Source organism: Pomacea canaliculata, linkage group LG2 (assembly GCF_003073045.1).
Source record: "Pomacea canaliculata isolate SZHN2017 linkage group LG2, ASM307304v1, whole genome shotgun sequence".
Taxonomy (NCBI): domain Eukaryota; kingdom Metazoa; phylum Mollusca; class Gastropoda; order Architaenioglossa; family Ampullariidae; genus Pomacea; species Pomacea canaliculata.
Window position 1 is genome coordinate 21,610,564 of NC_037591.1, and position 14,023 is coordinate 21,624,586.

Consider the following 14,023-nt stretch of genomic DNA (forward strand, 5'->3'; position numbering starts at 1 on the left):
CCCACGAGGGAGGTTACGGTGCTCCGTACGTATGCGTTGGTCTTGTGTTCGCGGTACGAGATGTGGAGCAGCCTTCTCAAGCACTTGTTCTCAAAGGCCTGGAGCTTCTTTTCCGTTGCGGCAAGCAGCGTCCAAGTCTCGCAGCCGTAGAGTAGGATTGACACTACGAGGGACTTGTACAGCCTGTGCTTGGTACTGAAGCTGATTGAGTTGCTTCGCCAGATCCTATCCAGCCTGGACATTGCGGATGTTGCCATACCAATCCTGATACGGATCTCTGCTGTACAGCAACCATCTCTAGTCAGGGTGGCACCCAAATGGAATGGAATGGGTGGGGGATGCCAATTATAAGACGAAATATCCTTAACTACTTAATCATGATTCTGATTGAACATTACTTCTGTTGAACTTTATATACTGGTTCCATCATGCAGTCACTATCCCTTCTTTGATAAAAAGATAAGGTTGGCTGGAAACAAAAGTCTTTCACAGTGATACTCTACTGGGTTTGAAAACAAAGATGTTCTCAGATTAATCCAAGTATTTATAGCACTAATAATAATATAGCACTAAGAAAACAAAAATGCTAATAAGTTGCTACTTAGTGGCTATTTTAATTTCAAGAAAACAAAAATAAAATAAAAAGACACATACATGCACTAGAATGGAATTAGGCAAACAAGGCCAAGCTTGTACTTCAGAAACAAATCTTGATAACCGCTACATATGAAGATTAAACTCTTAATAGTGAGGTTATATAGGTGGAATCAAACTGTTTTCCTATGTCATATTAAGGTAATAGTAAACATCCATAAATATTACTTGTTACTGTACCATTAAAGATCATAAAGACTATAATCACAGGAAGCTGAAAATAAAATACTGCATTCCAAAAAAAAGAAAAAAAGCCCTCACATTCAAGATTCAAGATCCATTTTGTGTCATAATAAAATTACAGTCCAGTTGAATAAAGCAACGCATAAAACTGGTGAAGAACAATATTTCTTAACCCAAATATTCCCATTTGTCTGTCCATCCACTCACCAAAAAAGGACTTAACACTCTTCAAGCAAGCTGATTACCTCTTTCCTACAGTTTGCTACCTGATGGGAGATGGTCTTTTGATCAACCAAAAATAAAATCTGGGAACACGTTTTAGGAATTTCTTGTGCCTGACATCCCAAAAGCTTTACATATACATATATATAAAATAATGACATCTATGATAAATACAATATACTATATAACAACTGTAGGTAGTAACAAGTAAAATATGCATGTACTTCATAATATATATTATTTTTATCACTTCCAAATTGTATCAAATTTTAAAAAACCCACAAAATCCAATGCAGCTGCATCAATTTAATATTTTCACATATTGCACACTATTTCATATATATAGATATTAAACGTAAAATTATTACAATTTATTCATTTAATTTGAAGCCCTATCATACAAAGTATATCTCTTGAGCTGGGCAGAAAGAGGTGACCAGCTTGCTGAAAGGTTGTGGAGAGCCCAATTAACATAAATTACCTCCAACGTCCAGTGGGCTCACCCACCTACCCACCCATTCAAATATTTGTCTTTGCTTTTTTGTGCCTGGAATCACCATACAATATTATACAGATCCACTTGAGTGTTCCACAAAATTTTGAGCTGTCTGGTTTTGATAAGGATAGTAATAATTGTAGAATGGAAAAATGGACGGACCTGAGGAAGGCAGTGGGCCTGACACAATGGATGAGTCATCACTAGTTCCACTCTTGCATGAATTGGCACTAGATGCTAGGCTAGGCTGCTCAGCAGCAGCAGGAGGCATCAATGGTAACGGCATTTTTGGTAGCACCTTAAGATGTTTGGGATGTTTGTTTTTCTTGTGTTTGGACAGATTAGCTGAATCTGAGAAAGCTATCCCACACTCTGGACACTTGAATGGCTTTTCACCTGTATGATGAGTACGCTTATGAACAGTCAGGTTGCTCGCACGGGAGAATGCAGCACCGCACTCTTGACATAAGAACGGTTTGTCCCCAGTATGTGTCCGCATATGTGCTGTCAAACGGTTCAAAAATGGGAAGGCCTTTCCACACTCACTGCATGGAAATGGTCTGTCTCCGGTATGAATTTTTTTATGTTTTGTTAGATCACTTGATACAGCAAACGCTTTACCACAGTCCTGGCACAGGAAAGGTTTATCACCTGTGTGTTTCCTCATGTGAACTGTCAGATCACCAGCATAAGAAAACTGCTTGCCACAATCTTTGCAAGTAAATGGCTTTTCACCTGTGTGTATCCTCATGTGCTGCTTGAGAGATCCAGACAGGGGAAAAGATGATCCACACTCTTCACAGATATATGGTCTTTCTCCTGTGTGCTTACGTACATGTGCAGTGAGCTGCCCAGACTGAGAGAAAGCTTCTCCACACTGCTGGCATTTATATGGTTTTTCACCTGTGTGAATGCGCATGTGGACTTTAAGTCCTCCAGAGCGAGAGAACTGAGATCCACACTCTCGACACATATATGGCTGCCGCTTGCCACTTTTCCGGAGCACTGGTGCTGAGGTTTTGGAAGGCTGCAAATTTTTAAAAAAAGCATTATAAAATAATAATAATAAGCATAATATAGTGATTAACTTCTTTAAGGCTACCTTATGGAATACACAATAAAATAATATAATTACAAGTGGTCATTATTTGTTTGGACAGCTGTTTCTGCATTCCAGGATGAAGCAACAGATGGAAATGTTGCTTATCTGATAAAACAGGATTTATTTTTCTAGATTTTATTTTACGCATTTATCCAGCATGGCAGTAGGGGGAAGAGGTTATCTCCTGAGGGTGAAGACAGGCGATCATGCTCTGGGGTTTTGATGGGTAGTAAAATATGAGCAATAGACCAATGGCATAAAGACTGGCTCACAGCCTGCAGTATTCAGTCTAAAAGTCTGAAAAAAATCCCAGAAAGCTTAGGTGAGTGAAGAATTATGTATCAGGAATCAGAAGAGATTACGCCACAGCATCGTGGGCATATATATCAAACTTGTGTGCCGCTCTTGGATTGACTTGTAATAGTGTGAAACATACAGCTCTAGTTTAGTTCATTCAACACAGACAAAATCAATGCAAATGAGCTGTAGCTGTGAAGACTTTCACACCTGCAGGTGGGAACTGTATAGGAAGAGTTAATAACTGATCTGCTAATAGTTCTTACTTTAGATTCTTGCGAAGATTGTTCAGTTGACTCTTCTTCTAAGGACTTATCTGTTTCCTCTTCATCTTCACCTGTAGAAGGCACCAATTGGCTGGCAGGTAATGCAAGATTTTGAGATAAATTTTTAGGTTCTGTCTCACTAACTAAGTTGTAATGACATTTTTCACAGAAGAGAACCAATGGGGAATTGCAATTGGTACATTTTGATGCTTGTGTAGATTCATAGCTGAAAAAACCCCAAAAAAAACAGGCTTATTCAAACAAAGAATGTTACTGATTCCTCAGAACTGCTGTATCGCTTTTTCCACTGTGATTAATAATAGAAAAACAGTATTATATACTTAATTCAAAATGAGAAACTTTTAAAATGAAAACTGAAAAAAAAAAAATCACTAAAAGTTTTTCTATTCATCATGCTAACATAACTTTAAAACCTTCAAAATGTCATACAAATCTGTTAACATAAACATTTTGCTGATACTTTTTGGATTCAATGATTCAATAATTGATTTTGGCTCATTACAAGAGGCTAATTCCCAACATCTCAGCAAATAATTATCCTCCATTTACAAGATATACAATTTTTCAATTTGACAAGCATAGAAGGCAGTAATGATGACAGATTGGATATGCTTATGCTACAAAGGTTACACCTGCTGGAATAGTTAGGACAATTTGTTAATGACGTGTACTGACGTTCCCATAATGATCTCTTTCTGTACAAAAGAAAGAATGCTTATGGTCGAGGGATTTCAAGAATGAAAAATCAGTTGTTTGCTCAGATTTTGAGAATTGGTAAATAATGTTCAGCACAAATCAGGAAAAACCCACAATAAATGAAGAAAAGCATGCACTCCTAATAAGAAATGCAATGTCACTGCCAAAATATCTCTTTATTATTTCATATGCAGATTTCATTTTTCTGAAGTGGATGTCTCATTTTAGCATCTTTGTAATGCTTAATGCAAATTTAAATGTTTTAAACATACTTATTGAATCCAGTAAATTACAATTTAAAAAAAAATTCTGCTAAAATACCTTCTCTGCTCCTTACTAAAGTATCAACCATAATGAATTTTAAATATTTAAAGACATTGTAAATAATTTATTATTTGGACAATTTATCCTAGGAAAAGTAACTTTAAACAATGAAAAAGTTGATCAAAACTTGTATGAAAAGAAGTGTACTGCTTACTGTTTTATCAGAAAACTGGCAATCTGTGTGTCACTGGAAAGGCCCTGGTCTGTTCCAATTTGCTGCCACCTACTACGGGTATCACCAATGAGGTCTAGGCACCAGTGTCTTTGAGTCTGGCAAGATTTTCTTGCTGCCTTTTGTCTTTTTGTTTTTCTCTTTTTCATCATTTCCAAACCATCTTTTTTAGTTTTAGACTTTTTAGCAGTCTGACAAAAGGAATGACACCCCAGCAAATGAATATAAAAACAATAATATTTTGTAGTTCAATTTTATAATTCAATGGCACATATTGCCTTCAGAAATGACTAATTTTTAATTGTTAAAAGCACTATCTTTTTCAGAAAAAACAGCCTCTGTTTAAAGTGCAAATTAAAATTTTTGTCACATCCATTCTGTTTTGTGGCCAATTTATTTTTTATTCAAAGCGTTTAACATCTTTGGTGTTAACTCAAAGCGTTACATGGTCAGAATTTTATGTAAAAACAGTTAACCTTACTTTGATGCCAGATGCAGTGTTAAAAATTAGGCTAAGTTACTGTTCTGCGGCCACCTTTTTTGTTTTTATTCATTTAAATACATAATAAACAACTTAAAATAGGTGAAAATGGAAACTTACTATAAGAAGCAATTTACTGACTTCAGATTTTGCATGTTCCAACTTCATGCTGGGATCCATTAGGCTGTCCTCTTGATAGATGGTTTTTTCCACAGCAACCGTTGGTCCCATTGCTGCCTTCACAACTTCTATTGCCTGCATGACTGCATTTGCAGCCTCCTCGTCTTCATCATCGGACATAAACATATCTGTGATTTCATCAAGCTATTCTCTTCATTCATCTCCACTTTTTCCTTAAAATTTCCAGTGCTTGGTGCCAGCACCGCTGCATCATAAAGTCCTGTTTTAATTTCATGTCCTCTTGCCTGCAATTTGCGATGGTTAGCCGACGGAAATAACCTTTCTCATTTTCTCCTTTTTTTGAAGATGAATTTCATCCAATAGAATTCTAATCTCCATCCTGCAAAATAACGTTCACCTTTGTATGTTAGTCGTGACCAACGATGGATTTTGGATATAGAATCTCTAGGTTCCTGATAATTTAAGTTTAACCTATACCTGTGCTTGGACATAATCCTAATCACTCGGATCTAAGAAAACCTGATTAAAGATGCAGTCCATGTAATACATCCGCAACCTGCTTTCCGCTTTACAATACTGTCATAATGTTGTAACAATAAGTTTCATGTTTAGATTTAGTTTTAGTAATTATTGTTCTCGTATACAAAGCAGTTTCACTTAGCTACAATTTCACTTGGATCACACCCTCAGTTGCTGAAAAGCAAAGACTATATATCATCTTTGCTAAAACTTAAACAAAATGAATAATAAAAACAGCTTAGTACTACGGATTGTTCACTCAGTGACACAAAAAACCACTAGAACTAACCCCTGAAAGGATGGTCATATTTTTCAATATCAAAACAGTTTTCGTAAACTCGTCCAACTTCTTCACGCTGTCAACTGTAAACTTTAGTTTGAGATTGCCATGTTCACAGAAAAATAAATATGTTCACGAAGATTAAGTTTTTAAAAGAAGTCTAATTTTTGCAAATGATAACTATAATGTATCATAAGCGTAAAATAAATCCTATAACTAAATAAAAATTGCAGAGTTTAAGACAAAGCTAATCCGCAAACAATGAATTAGCTTTTTAATTAAAATGTGATCTTTCGTCCGGGAAAAGAATGACCAAAATATTTCTGTACTAAGCTTAGAGCTTGTTTTAACTGTTAATTAATTTACATAGAAAGCAGTAAAGTATAAAATTTATTTTGTTTCTTTAAATATTTATCCACAGAATGATTTTTATAAAACTGCTTGCCAAAGAGATCATGGAAGTCTCTGCTATGTCAAAAGCTAGCTCGCACTGATCCGTACATTTCCGGGAGATTCCGTCCGCTTCTTCTGTTGAGAAAGAATTCAAACACTGACATCACCGCCCTTGTTCATGTTATTCTAACCATGGACGTGTATTTAAGTTCGTATAAGTGTATATAAGTTCGTGTTCTAACTGTTCTGTTTCGTCTTTGTTCAAGTTCATGTGTGTGGTGCGCGTGCGACACACAAACTCGAGCAGATCAAGTGTCGTACCATAACTACAATGGTTTTTATTTTATCTGTAGCATAGGATTGAAAAAAAAAATGTCGTAAATTGCTTCTTTATAAACAGAATCGGCTCATCATCAAAGCCAAGATTTTGGAAAGATCGCATGATTTAAGTGTGGTAAAGAACCAATCCAATAAATGATACAATTTTATCAGAACTGGATCAATACTCTGCAGAATTTTTTCCTTCTATGTGAACATGAGTTAGTAGAAGTTAGTAGGAAGTCTCGTTTGATTGAAATGAACGTCAACAAAGTCATCTCTGCACGAGATATTCTTGCTAACAGGTTTCATTTGGATTTATCTGGGTTAGTCACAGATCTACTTGAACATAGCTATTGGTATGCCTGGCTGCCTGCATACTTAGGTTCCTTTGTTATAGTGAAAATTTTGTTAGGTGGTATTTCATGTATTGTGCTTTATCAACATTGTTTCTTTTCTTTTATTGACAATTTTACAACTGCAGAAGATCTTAAAGTTATTGCTGCCATGTAAAAATATTGGTGCATATGGCCAGACTACTACTGTATGTATCATCAAAGTTACAGCTTTGTGTGGTTCAAGCAAAAAACCATGGATATTTTCATGCTTTCTTTTTTCTTGCTTCAGTTCATACAAGTACCCACTCTTCAGAAACATCTTTAAGCAAGTAGTTTTGATTTCTGTATTTGAAAAGCAATATCACACCCTGACCAAAGTAACTTTTATCTGGTTGAAAAAAGTACTAGCAGTCACTTCTCATAAAAATATGGTAGACACAATCACTAGAAACTGGAAGGATGTCATACCACAACAGAAACTGGCATATGTAAATGTCTCTGAAAGCTATGTAATCTGTGACATTCCTCCCTCTTCCCAAACAAACACTCAGCATGACAAATGATTTTCCTTACATTCCAGCTACACACAGAAAATGTACCTATGAAATGTGCCACAAACTGCACATCAGTACTGGTACTGCTTTATGCTTCAGTACAACAGTTCTTTATGAATCTTGCCCGTATACAGCCAGCAAAAGATGTTCCTATTCTCATTTTAAATTACAAAAAATTTAGGCTTATTTTATTTTTTATGAAGATGGCCAACAGTAAAAAGTGAGTTTTAAAATAAAATATGCAAAACCGGTATCAGTCTTTAAAATGCTTTGACAGCCTAACATAATCATTATTGGATGAAATCTGAAAATGTATGATTTTCTTAGAACTGAAACAAATTTAGAGTTGTATCACATATAAATGGAAATTTCACAGTGCAAAAATTGACAGGATGTCCTTTAACAAAAATAAACAGGTATATACACATTTGACCATTTCAGGAACAAGATAGTTAAATGCACTTTAATCCTTGGTGTAAACTCACTTAGATGCCAGTTAACATGTGGACATTACCTCTGCTGGTTAAAGGTAAGTAAACATCATCATAGTGGAGTGGTTAGCCAATAAGAGTTAAAACTAATCTACCATTGACTGCTCTAAAGGCAACCTGCTCATTTCGGCTACTTCATTTCCCACCTTATTAGAAATCATTTTCTCCAAAGATGCGTAAAACACTTATACCTGCATACCAAAATGTGTGGTTATTCCTTTAAGCATTAAACTTTACTGCCAGTAGGTTTCAAACTAGTTGAGACATGACAATAACTTAACAAGCTGCAATTGCACCCAGTCTTTAGCCCCATTTCTTCACTGCAAGACAAAAATATCACAAAGGTATAATCTTCACATTAAACTTGAATTAACAATGGGCCTTATTGTAATGTTTGCTGTTTGAAAGTAATACTTGTGCCGACAACAGCAGTAACATATTTTCACATGCTGCAATAAGCAGCTAAAAGCATAACTGCTGATGGTTGAGCACCTACAGCTATAATATACTTCTTGGTCATATGTACAAGCACATAAATCTATGCCATCAGTAGTGAGATCAGGAGCTTTGGTGATTGAAATGGAAAACAGTTTGAGGCCAAACTAATAATAATAGCAAATGTGGTAAACAGCACAGACAACTAAACTTGCATTTGCATAAACTTTGCAGTTACAGCATTTGCTTAAATCAAGAACTTGATATCATGAAGTGGCTCATGTTATCAAGAACTTAATGCTAGTGATAGTATACTGGAAATGCTATAGTAAAGAGGCAGTCATTCATGTCAACTTGTTGCGGGCCTATGCTCCTCAAGGAATAGCAAGGACTAAACTAACATTTGTGTGAACAAATAGTGTGTGATGCCTTGTGGATTGATCACCATGAGACTTGCTGGACTGAAGGCAAAATTTCTATTTTTTTAAACAAAACCTACACAGATATTCTGTTAAGAGGATTCTTGAGTCAAAAATAGTCTCAAGCCATTCATGGAAAAACAAAATTATTCAGGTCATGGAACCAATATACTAACTTGAATGGTGTTTGGAAGAAAATTTCACTCACAGTAAAGTGATTAAATCCAGTAAGTGGCCAAACTGTACTAGTGTGATGCCTTGTGCAAAATACTGTGGGGATAAGTTTAATAATAATAATAATGAGCACAATATAGAGCTGAGAAGTACAGCAAGTTCAATGCACTGTTAAAAAAAGTACTACATAAAGATACAAAAATGGAAAATGAGGTTGGGATCCTCAAAATGAAAGATGGTCAGAGTTGACCATTTAGCCAAGTGTTGCTGTTTTGCAGTCAAAGAATTCAAAAATATGGTTTATGAGAATAAAAAGAATGAAGCTGCACCTAACTGGTATGATTGCTTTGATGTTCTTTGTAAAATAGAATTTGTGATAGTAGGTTCAGTGTTGACTGAACTTTGCTTTGGCTTGTGGGTTTTCCCCTCTGGCAGGATATCACTACTCTACTAGTATTCATTAGGCACACTTTCTTCAGTACATGTATTAGATTTCATGTTCTGTGCATACCAAAACTGCTATGATGATGGCGATGTTAAACATGGTAATAGTTCTTAAACAATAATTTCATGTAAACTCCAAAACAAATCCTTTTTCTGCTGCTTGAATGAGATGCTGTCCTAACCTCTGTGTCTCTGAAACCAGATTTGTTTTGATTAACCAAATGCAACATATATGCTGCATTCTTTTAGTTACATTGATAAATGAAAGAAATCTTTACAAGACTAAATACACAAATAAGGTGATTCTTCCTAAGATTTTGAAGCATTCATAAATCTGCAAACTGTTGTCTGTGGATATTCTTTTTACCATTATGATCCTTGGTCATTTGTACTTAAAAATATGTGCCAAGAGATGTACTTTCTTCCCTTCTTTGAAATTACCCTACACCAAAAGCATAATTACTCCATGAAAATAATTATTTCCATGTGTAGCATCTCACTGGAAAACTTTTCATGCTAAGGTGTTACATACTGATGTACAGGGTATTTTCTATCCAGCAGATAGATATACACTATGGGTGAGAGATTAACACAGATGCCTAGAAGAGCGGTTGCTAGCTTTATGAAAGTGTATGATTTGCCTGTAAATCATCTTGCATGTATGATGTATGTTTTGTGAATAAATGGTTTTAACCATTTAGTGTTAACATAATTTTGACTACCAAGATGATTGTTCTCAATGTACTCCAGCTTCAGTCACAGTGACCCACTTCTTGCAAGTGGGCTATTAGAATCAAAGAATGGAGACCTGGATCAACAATTAATGATCCCTGCAGTGTATCCAGTACATGACAGCTTTTGTCAATGCCTATGGAGTACCAGAGTGATGAAGAAGCAGGATGACTGAAGATGTCTGTTTAGCCATCCTTCGAGTGTGGATAACTGCACTGTATAGTGGTAACATGGGTCTCCATCAACCTGGTTGCAGTAAACAATAAGATAAAAACTGTAAACCACACACACTGATATTCAGAGGTATGCAGCTAACCTTTAAGAAAAAAAGTTCACATCAAACTATAAATTTCTTTTACCTGGGCTTTTGAACTGGTAAATGGGGAAAACTGCAAGTTAGATGTTTTTTAACATCACCTGTTAGTGTTTAAAAGTCAAACTTTGACTTTCAGGAAGGAAAGAATGTTTTGATCTGGTACTTGGGCATATAAAAGGAATTAGTGAAGCATGACCACTAGGGTATGTACACTGCCTCTCCCTCCATGGGTCAAATCATTCTTTCCTACTCTATGGTAGAAATTTGACCTTTTAGAGCAGTTTGATAGCCATAACATAATCTTGCTAACTAAAGAGCAGATAAAACAGTAACCTTGAACCTAACTTAATGTCAAACTGCAAAGTTGCTGCATTTTTCTGTTGTAATTTAAATCTTCAAACTGCCTAGTTGAGTGATTTTTAAAAAGTCAATAACTGCACATGAGTATGTGTACTAAATAAGACACAACTGGTGAGATACTAGCTGTACTCAAAAATAAACCAAGAAATGAGCAATGAGGGAAAATATATTTTGTAAAGTAGCTTAAATGGCTAACTGTCATTGTTAGAACTAAAATAGTAATGCGTTGCTTACATCTTCACCACAAAAATAAAGCCTCAGTGAATTTTTAAAAAGTTTTACAGATAACAGCTTAAAGATTTGTAAACAAATATATTTTTGCTTTAACCTTGTACTCCTTGATACTAAATTTGTGTGCAGATAAAAACGTGCACAACCTTTATTGTACAATGTGAAGATGGGAAAAGCAAGATAAGAACATAAGTTAATGTTTTTTTTGCCTATGTCGTGACAAGTGGTGAGAATGGGCAAACTTTGCATCACAGTGAGGGCATTTATATGGTTTATCACCAGTGTGAATTCTCATATGTCTTGTGACATCACCTGCTCTAGAAAAAGCAGCTTTGCACTGTGTACACTTGTATGGCCGGTCGCCACTGTGAGTTCGCATGTGGGCCACCCTGTCGTGAAAACGCAAAAAATCCATCCCACACTCCTTGCAGATGAATGGTCGAATGTTGCTGTGAGTCTGCTTATGTTGGGTGAGATGGTGAGATAACACAAATGCTGCTTCACACTGATCACACTTATATGGTTTTTTTCCAGCATGACTACGCTTGTGGCGAGTTAAATCACTGGAGCGTGCAAACATGGCACCACACTGCACACATTTGAAAGGTCGATCACCCGTATGACGTCGCATATGTCGGGACAAATAGTATGACCTTGAGAAGACAGCACCACACTGAGCACATGAGTATGGTTTCAAACCAGTATGAATCCGCATATGTTCTGTGATTCGTGAGGCCCAATAGAAAGCCATATTGCATATCCCACACACAAAAGATTTCTCTGCTGGGAGACACCTCTTTTTCTTCTTAGGCGTTGATGACTTTTCTTCCTGAAAAAAAGAATAATAAGAAAAACTCCGGTCAGCAGCAAGGAATACATAAATTAATCAAAACCTAACTTTCAAATAAGAACTCAGCATTCAAGGATATAAGAAAGGTATACTTCTTCTTTACTGAGGTTTGATGTGAGTATGTGCATTTGAAAATACACTGTGACAACTTCTCAAAAGCAAGGACAGTCTTCTACAATCATGCTAAAAGGAAGCATTGGTTACCACTTTTAAGATAAAATATCTCCCCCAGCCTATTTGCGTTATTCAAGCACTTCTTGAAATAGCACATTTCACAAGGATGGGCTGTGCATTTGTGCTTTGTCACTTGGATTTTTGAGAGTTTCTGTGCACTTCTCTTTCTTCTGTGTTTTACTGTAGAATAACCACATATTTTCTCTGTGACTTTACCTCTGTGCTGTCATAAATTTATTTCTCGAATATCATGTAAACAAAATCTTACTTCAATAGTTTACATTTATCCTAAAAATGGGTTCATAGTTCTTTGAAAAAGATATGACGTATTTCAGAATATTACTCTCAAAATATAAACAAACCTCTGCTGATGTTGAAGATTCAGTTTTATTTCTTGGATCCTTTTCCTTCATGAAAGTACTGGTATGGTCAATACAGGCACCACCTATACAGGACTGTGCAGCCTGTTCCTCTTGCATAGAATGAGACCACTCTGTATTAAGTGTCTGTCCATCATGTACTACCCGACATATCTTTTTATCAGCAATTTCTTCATCATTTTGATTTTCATCTTTCTCACTACAGCTTAATACTGTGAATGGAATAATAGATGCAGGACTGTGTGTCAGTCCTGCATGAGCCGCTAAAGCTGCTCTTTTCCCAATACGAACTGCCATTTCCTCGTCGTCAGATGCTGCTTCATCTTTCACACTTACTTCACAGAGTAGTGTTGCATCTGTTTCCATTTGTATATTGCACTGCAAAGGAGGAAAGATAGAAAAATATAACGCTGTAAATAGATTATAATAGCTTCATAGTGGGTGTGTGGAGAGTCTGTTCTTATGAATTGCTGCTTGAAGGATATGTGTTTTCCTCCTTCCCCAACCTTCTCTTATAAATTTTACATTTCCCTCCATGTGCTTCTTCAACACTGATGATAGGCTGGCATTACTGTGTGTATATACTTTAGTGAAGCAATATTGAGATATCTTTTTACAATGTCCCACAGCAAATTATCTGATGAGTGATAGGCCACACTCCTATCAGTTTTACATCTCACTATTGTACACAAACGCTGCTGCAATAATTAATAAATAAATTTTGGAGCCTGCTTACACAAAGAGCAAGCTAACTATAGTTCGTTTTTGAGCCGTTGCAAGGGATTAGTGAGCTATAAAAGTCTCCTCACAAAAGACAAGGGGAGAGGGTTCTAAGAAAATCTATCAGCAGCAGTTGCAAATAAAAAAAAAAACTATTTAAATTTTGCAACTTGTGACGACTATCAGAAACGACCCACTTTTTTCCGGCACTTTCACTACAGACGAAAAAATATCTTGTTCTCCACGGCTTTTTTTTGTTGTTGTTGTTGTTGCTTGAGGTGGTAAGGGGGGGTGATGGCAAATACTGAATAAAGATGAGAGATTAACTATGCGTTAACTAATTTCTTTTTCTTTTCTTTAACAATATTTTCAAAAGAATACGCTTTTAGTGTGGGCGTTTAAGGAAAACAGAAAAAGATTCCCACTACACTTCGATCTTCTCACTTCTGACTTTGAACTCGACCGTCAGTTCCAGTCATCGAGCGCATCCTCTATTATGTATTGTACCAGTATATGCACAGCATCACTTTATGACTATTTAAAAAAAATAAAATGATACGCTGTGAAAACTAAAATCTTTAAAAGTAAAGGTATGTGATAAATGAAATATATCCCTACAGTGTTTATTTTTTAAACTCTTCGCACTAATGCCATGAATATAGTTACCGCGGACGTGTCAGATGTAAAGGGGGAAAGACTTTTGCACCGTTTTCATGTGAAGGCCAAAGCAACAGCGAAAAACATTTTATTTGCGTAATTACCTTACACAAATCTCATTTTGCTTGAAAAGTTCAAAATCAAATCCCTGGATCCAATTTTCCTATAACTTTGCAATTAATT

General features: G+C 35.9%; 1 protein-coding gene across 1 annotated transcript; it reads right to left on the reverse strand.

Annotated features, from left to right (window-relative positions):
* Positions 1-594: 594 nt before the first annotated feature.
* LOC112555175 (zinc finger protein 271-like) lies at positions 595-13,906 on the reverse strand. Its single transcript, XM_025223436.1, has 7 exons — positions 13,850-13,906; positions 12,446-12,841; positions 11,262-11,888; positions 5,035-5,238; positions 4,416-4,624; positions 3,221-3,446; positions 595-2,582 (listed from the first exon to the last, which is right to left on the reverse strand). Exons 2-7 carry the CDS (start codon positions 12,827-12,829, stop codon positions 1,626-1,628), a joined length of 2,607 nt encoding a protein of 868 aa, XP_025079221.1. The 5' UTR covers positions 12,830-12,841; positions 13,850-13,906; the 3' UTR covers positions 595-1,625.
* Positions 13,907-14,023: the final 117 nt, after the last annotated feature.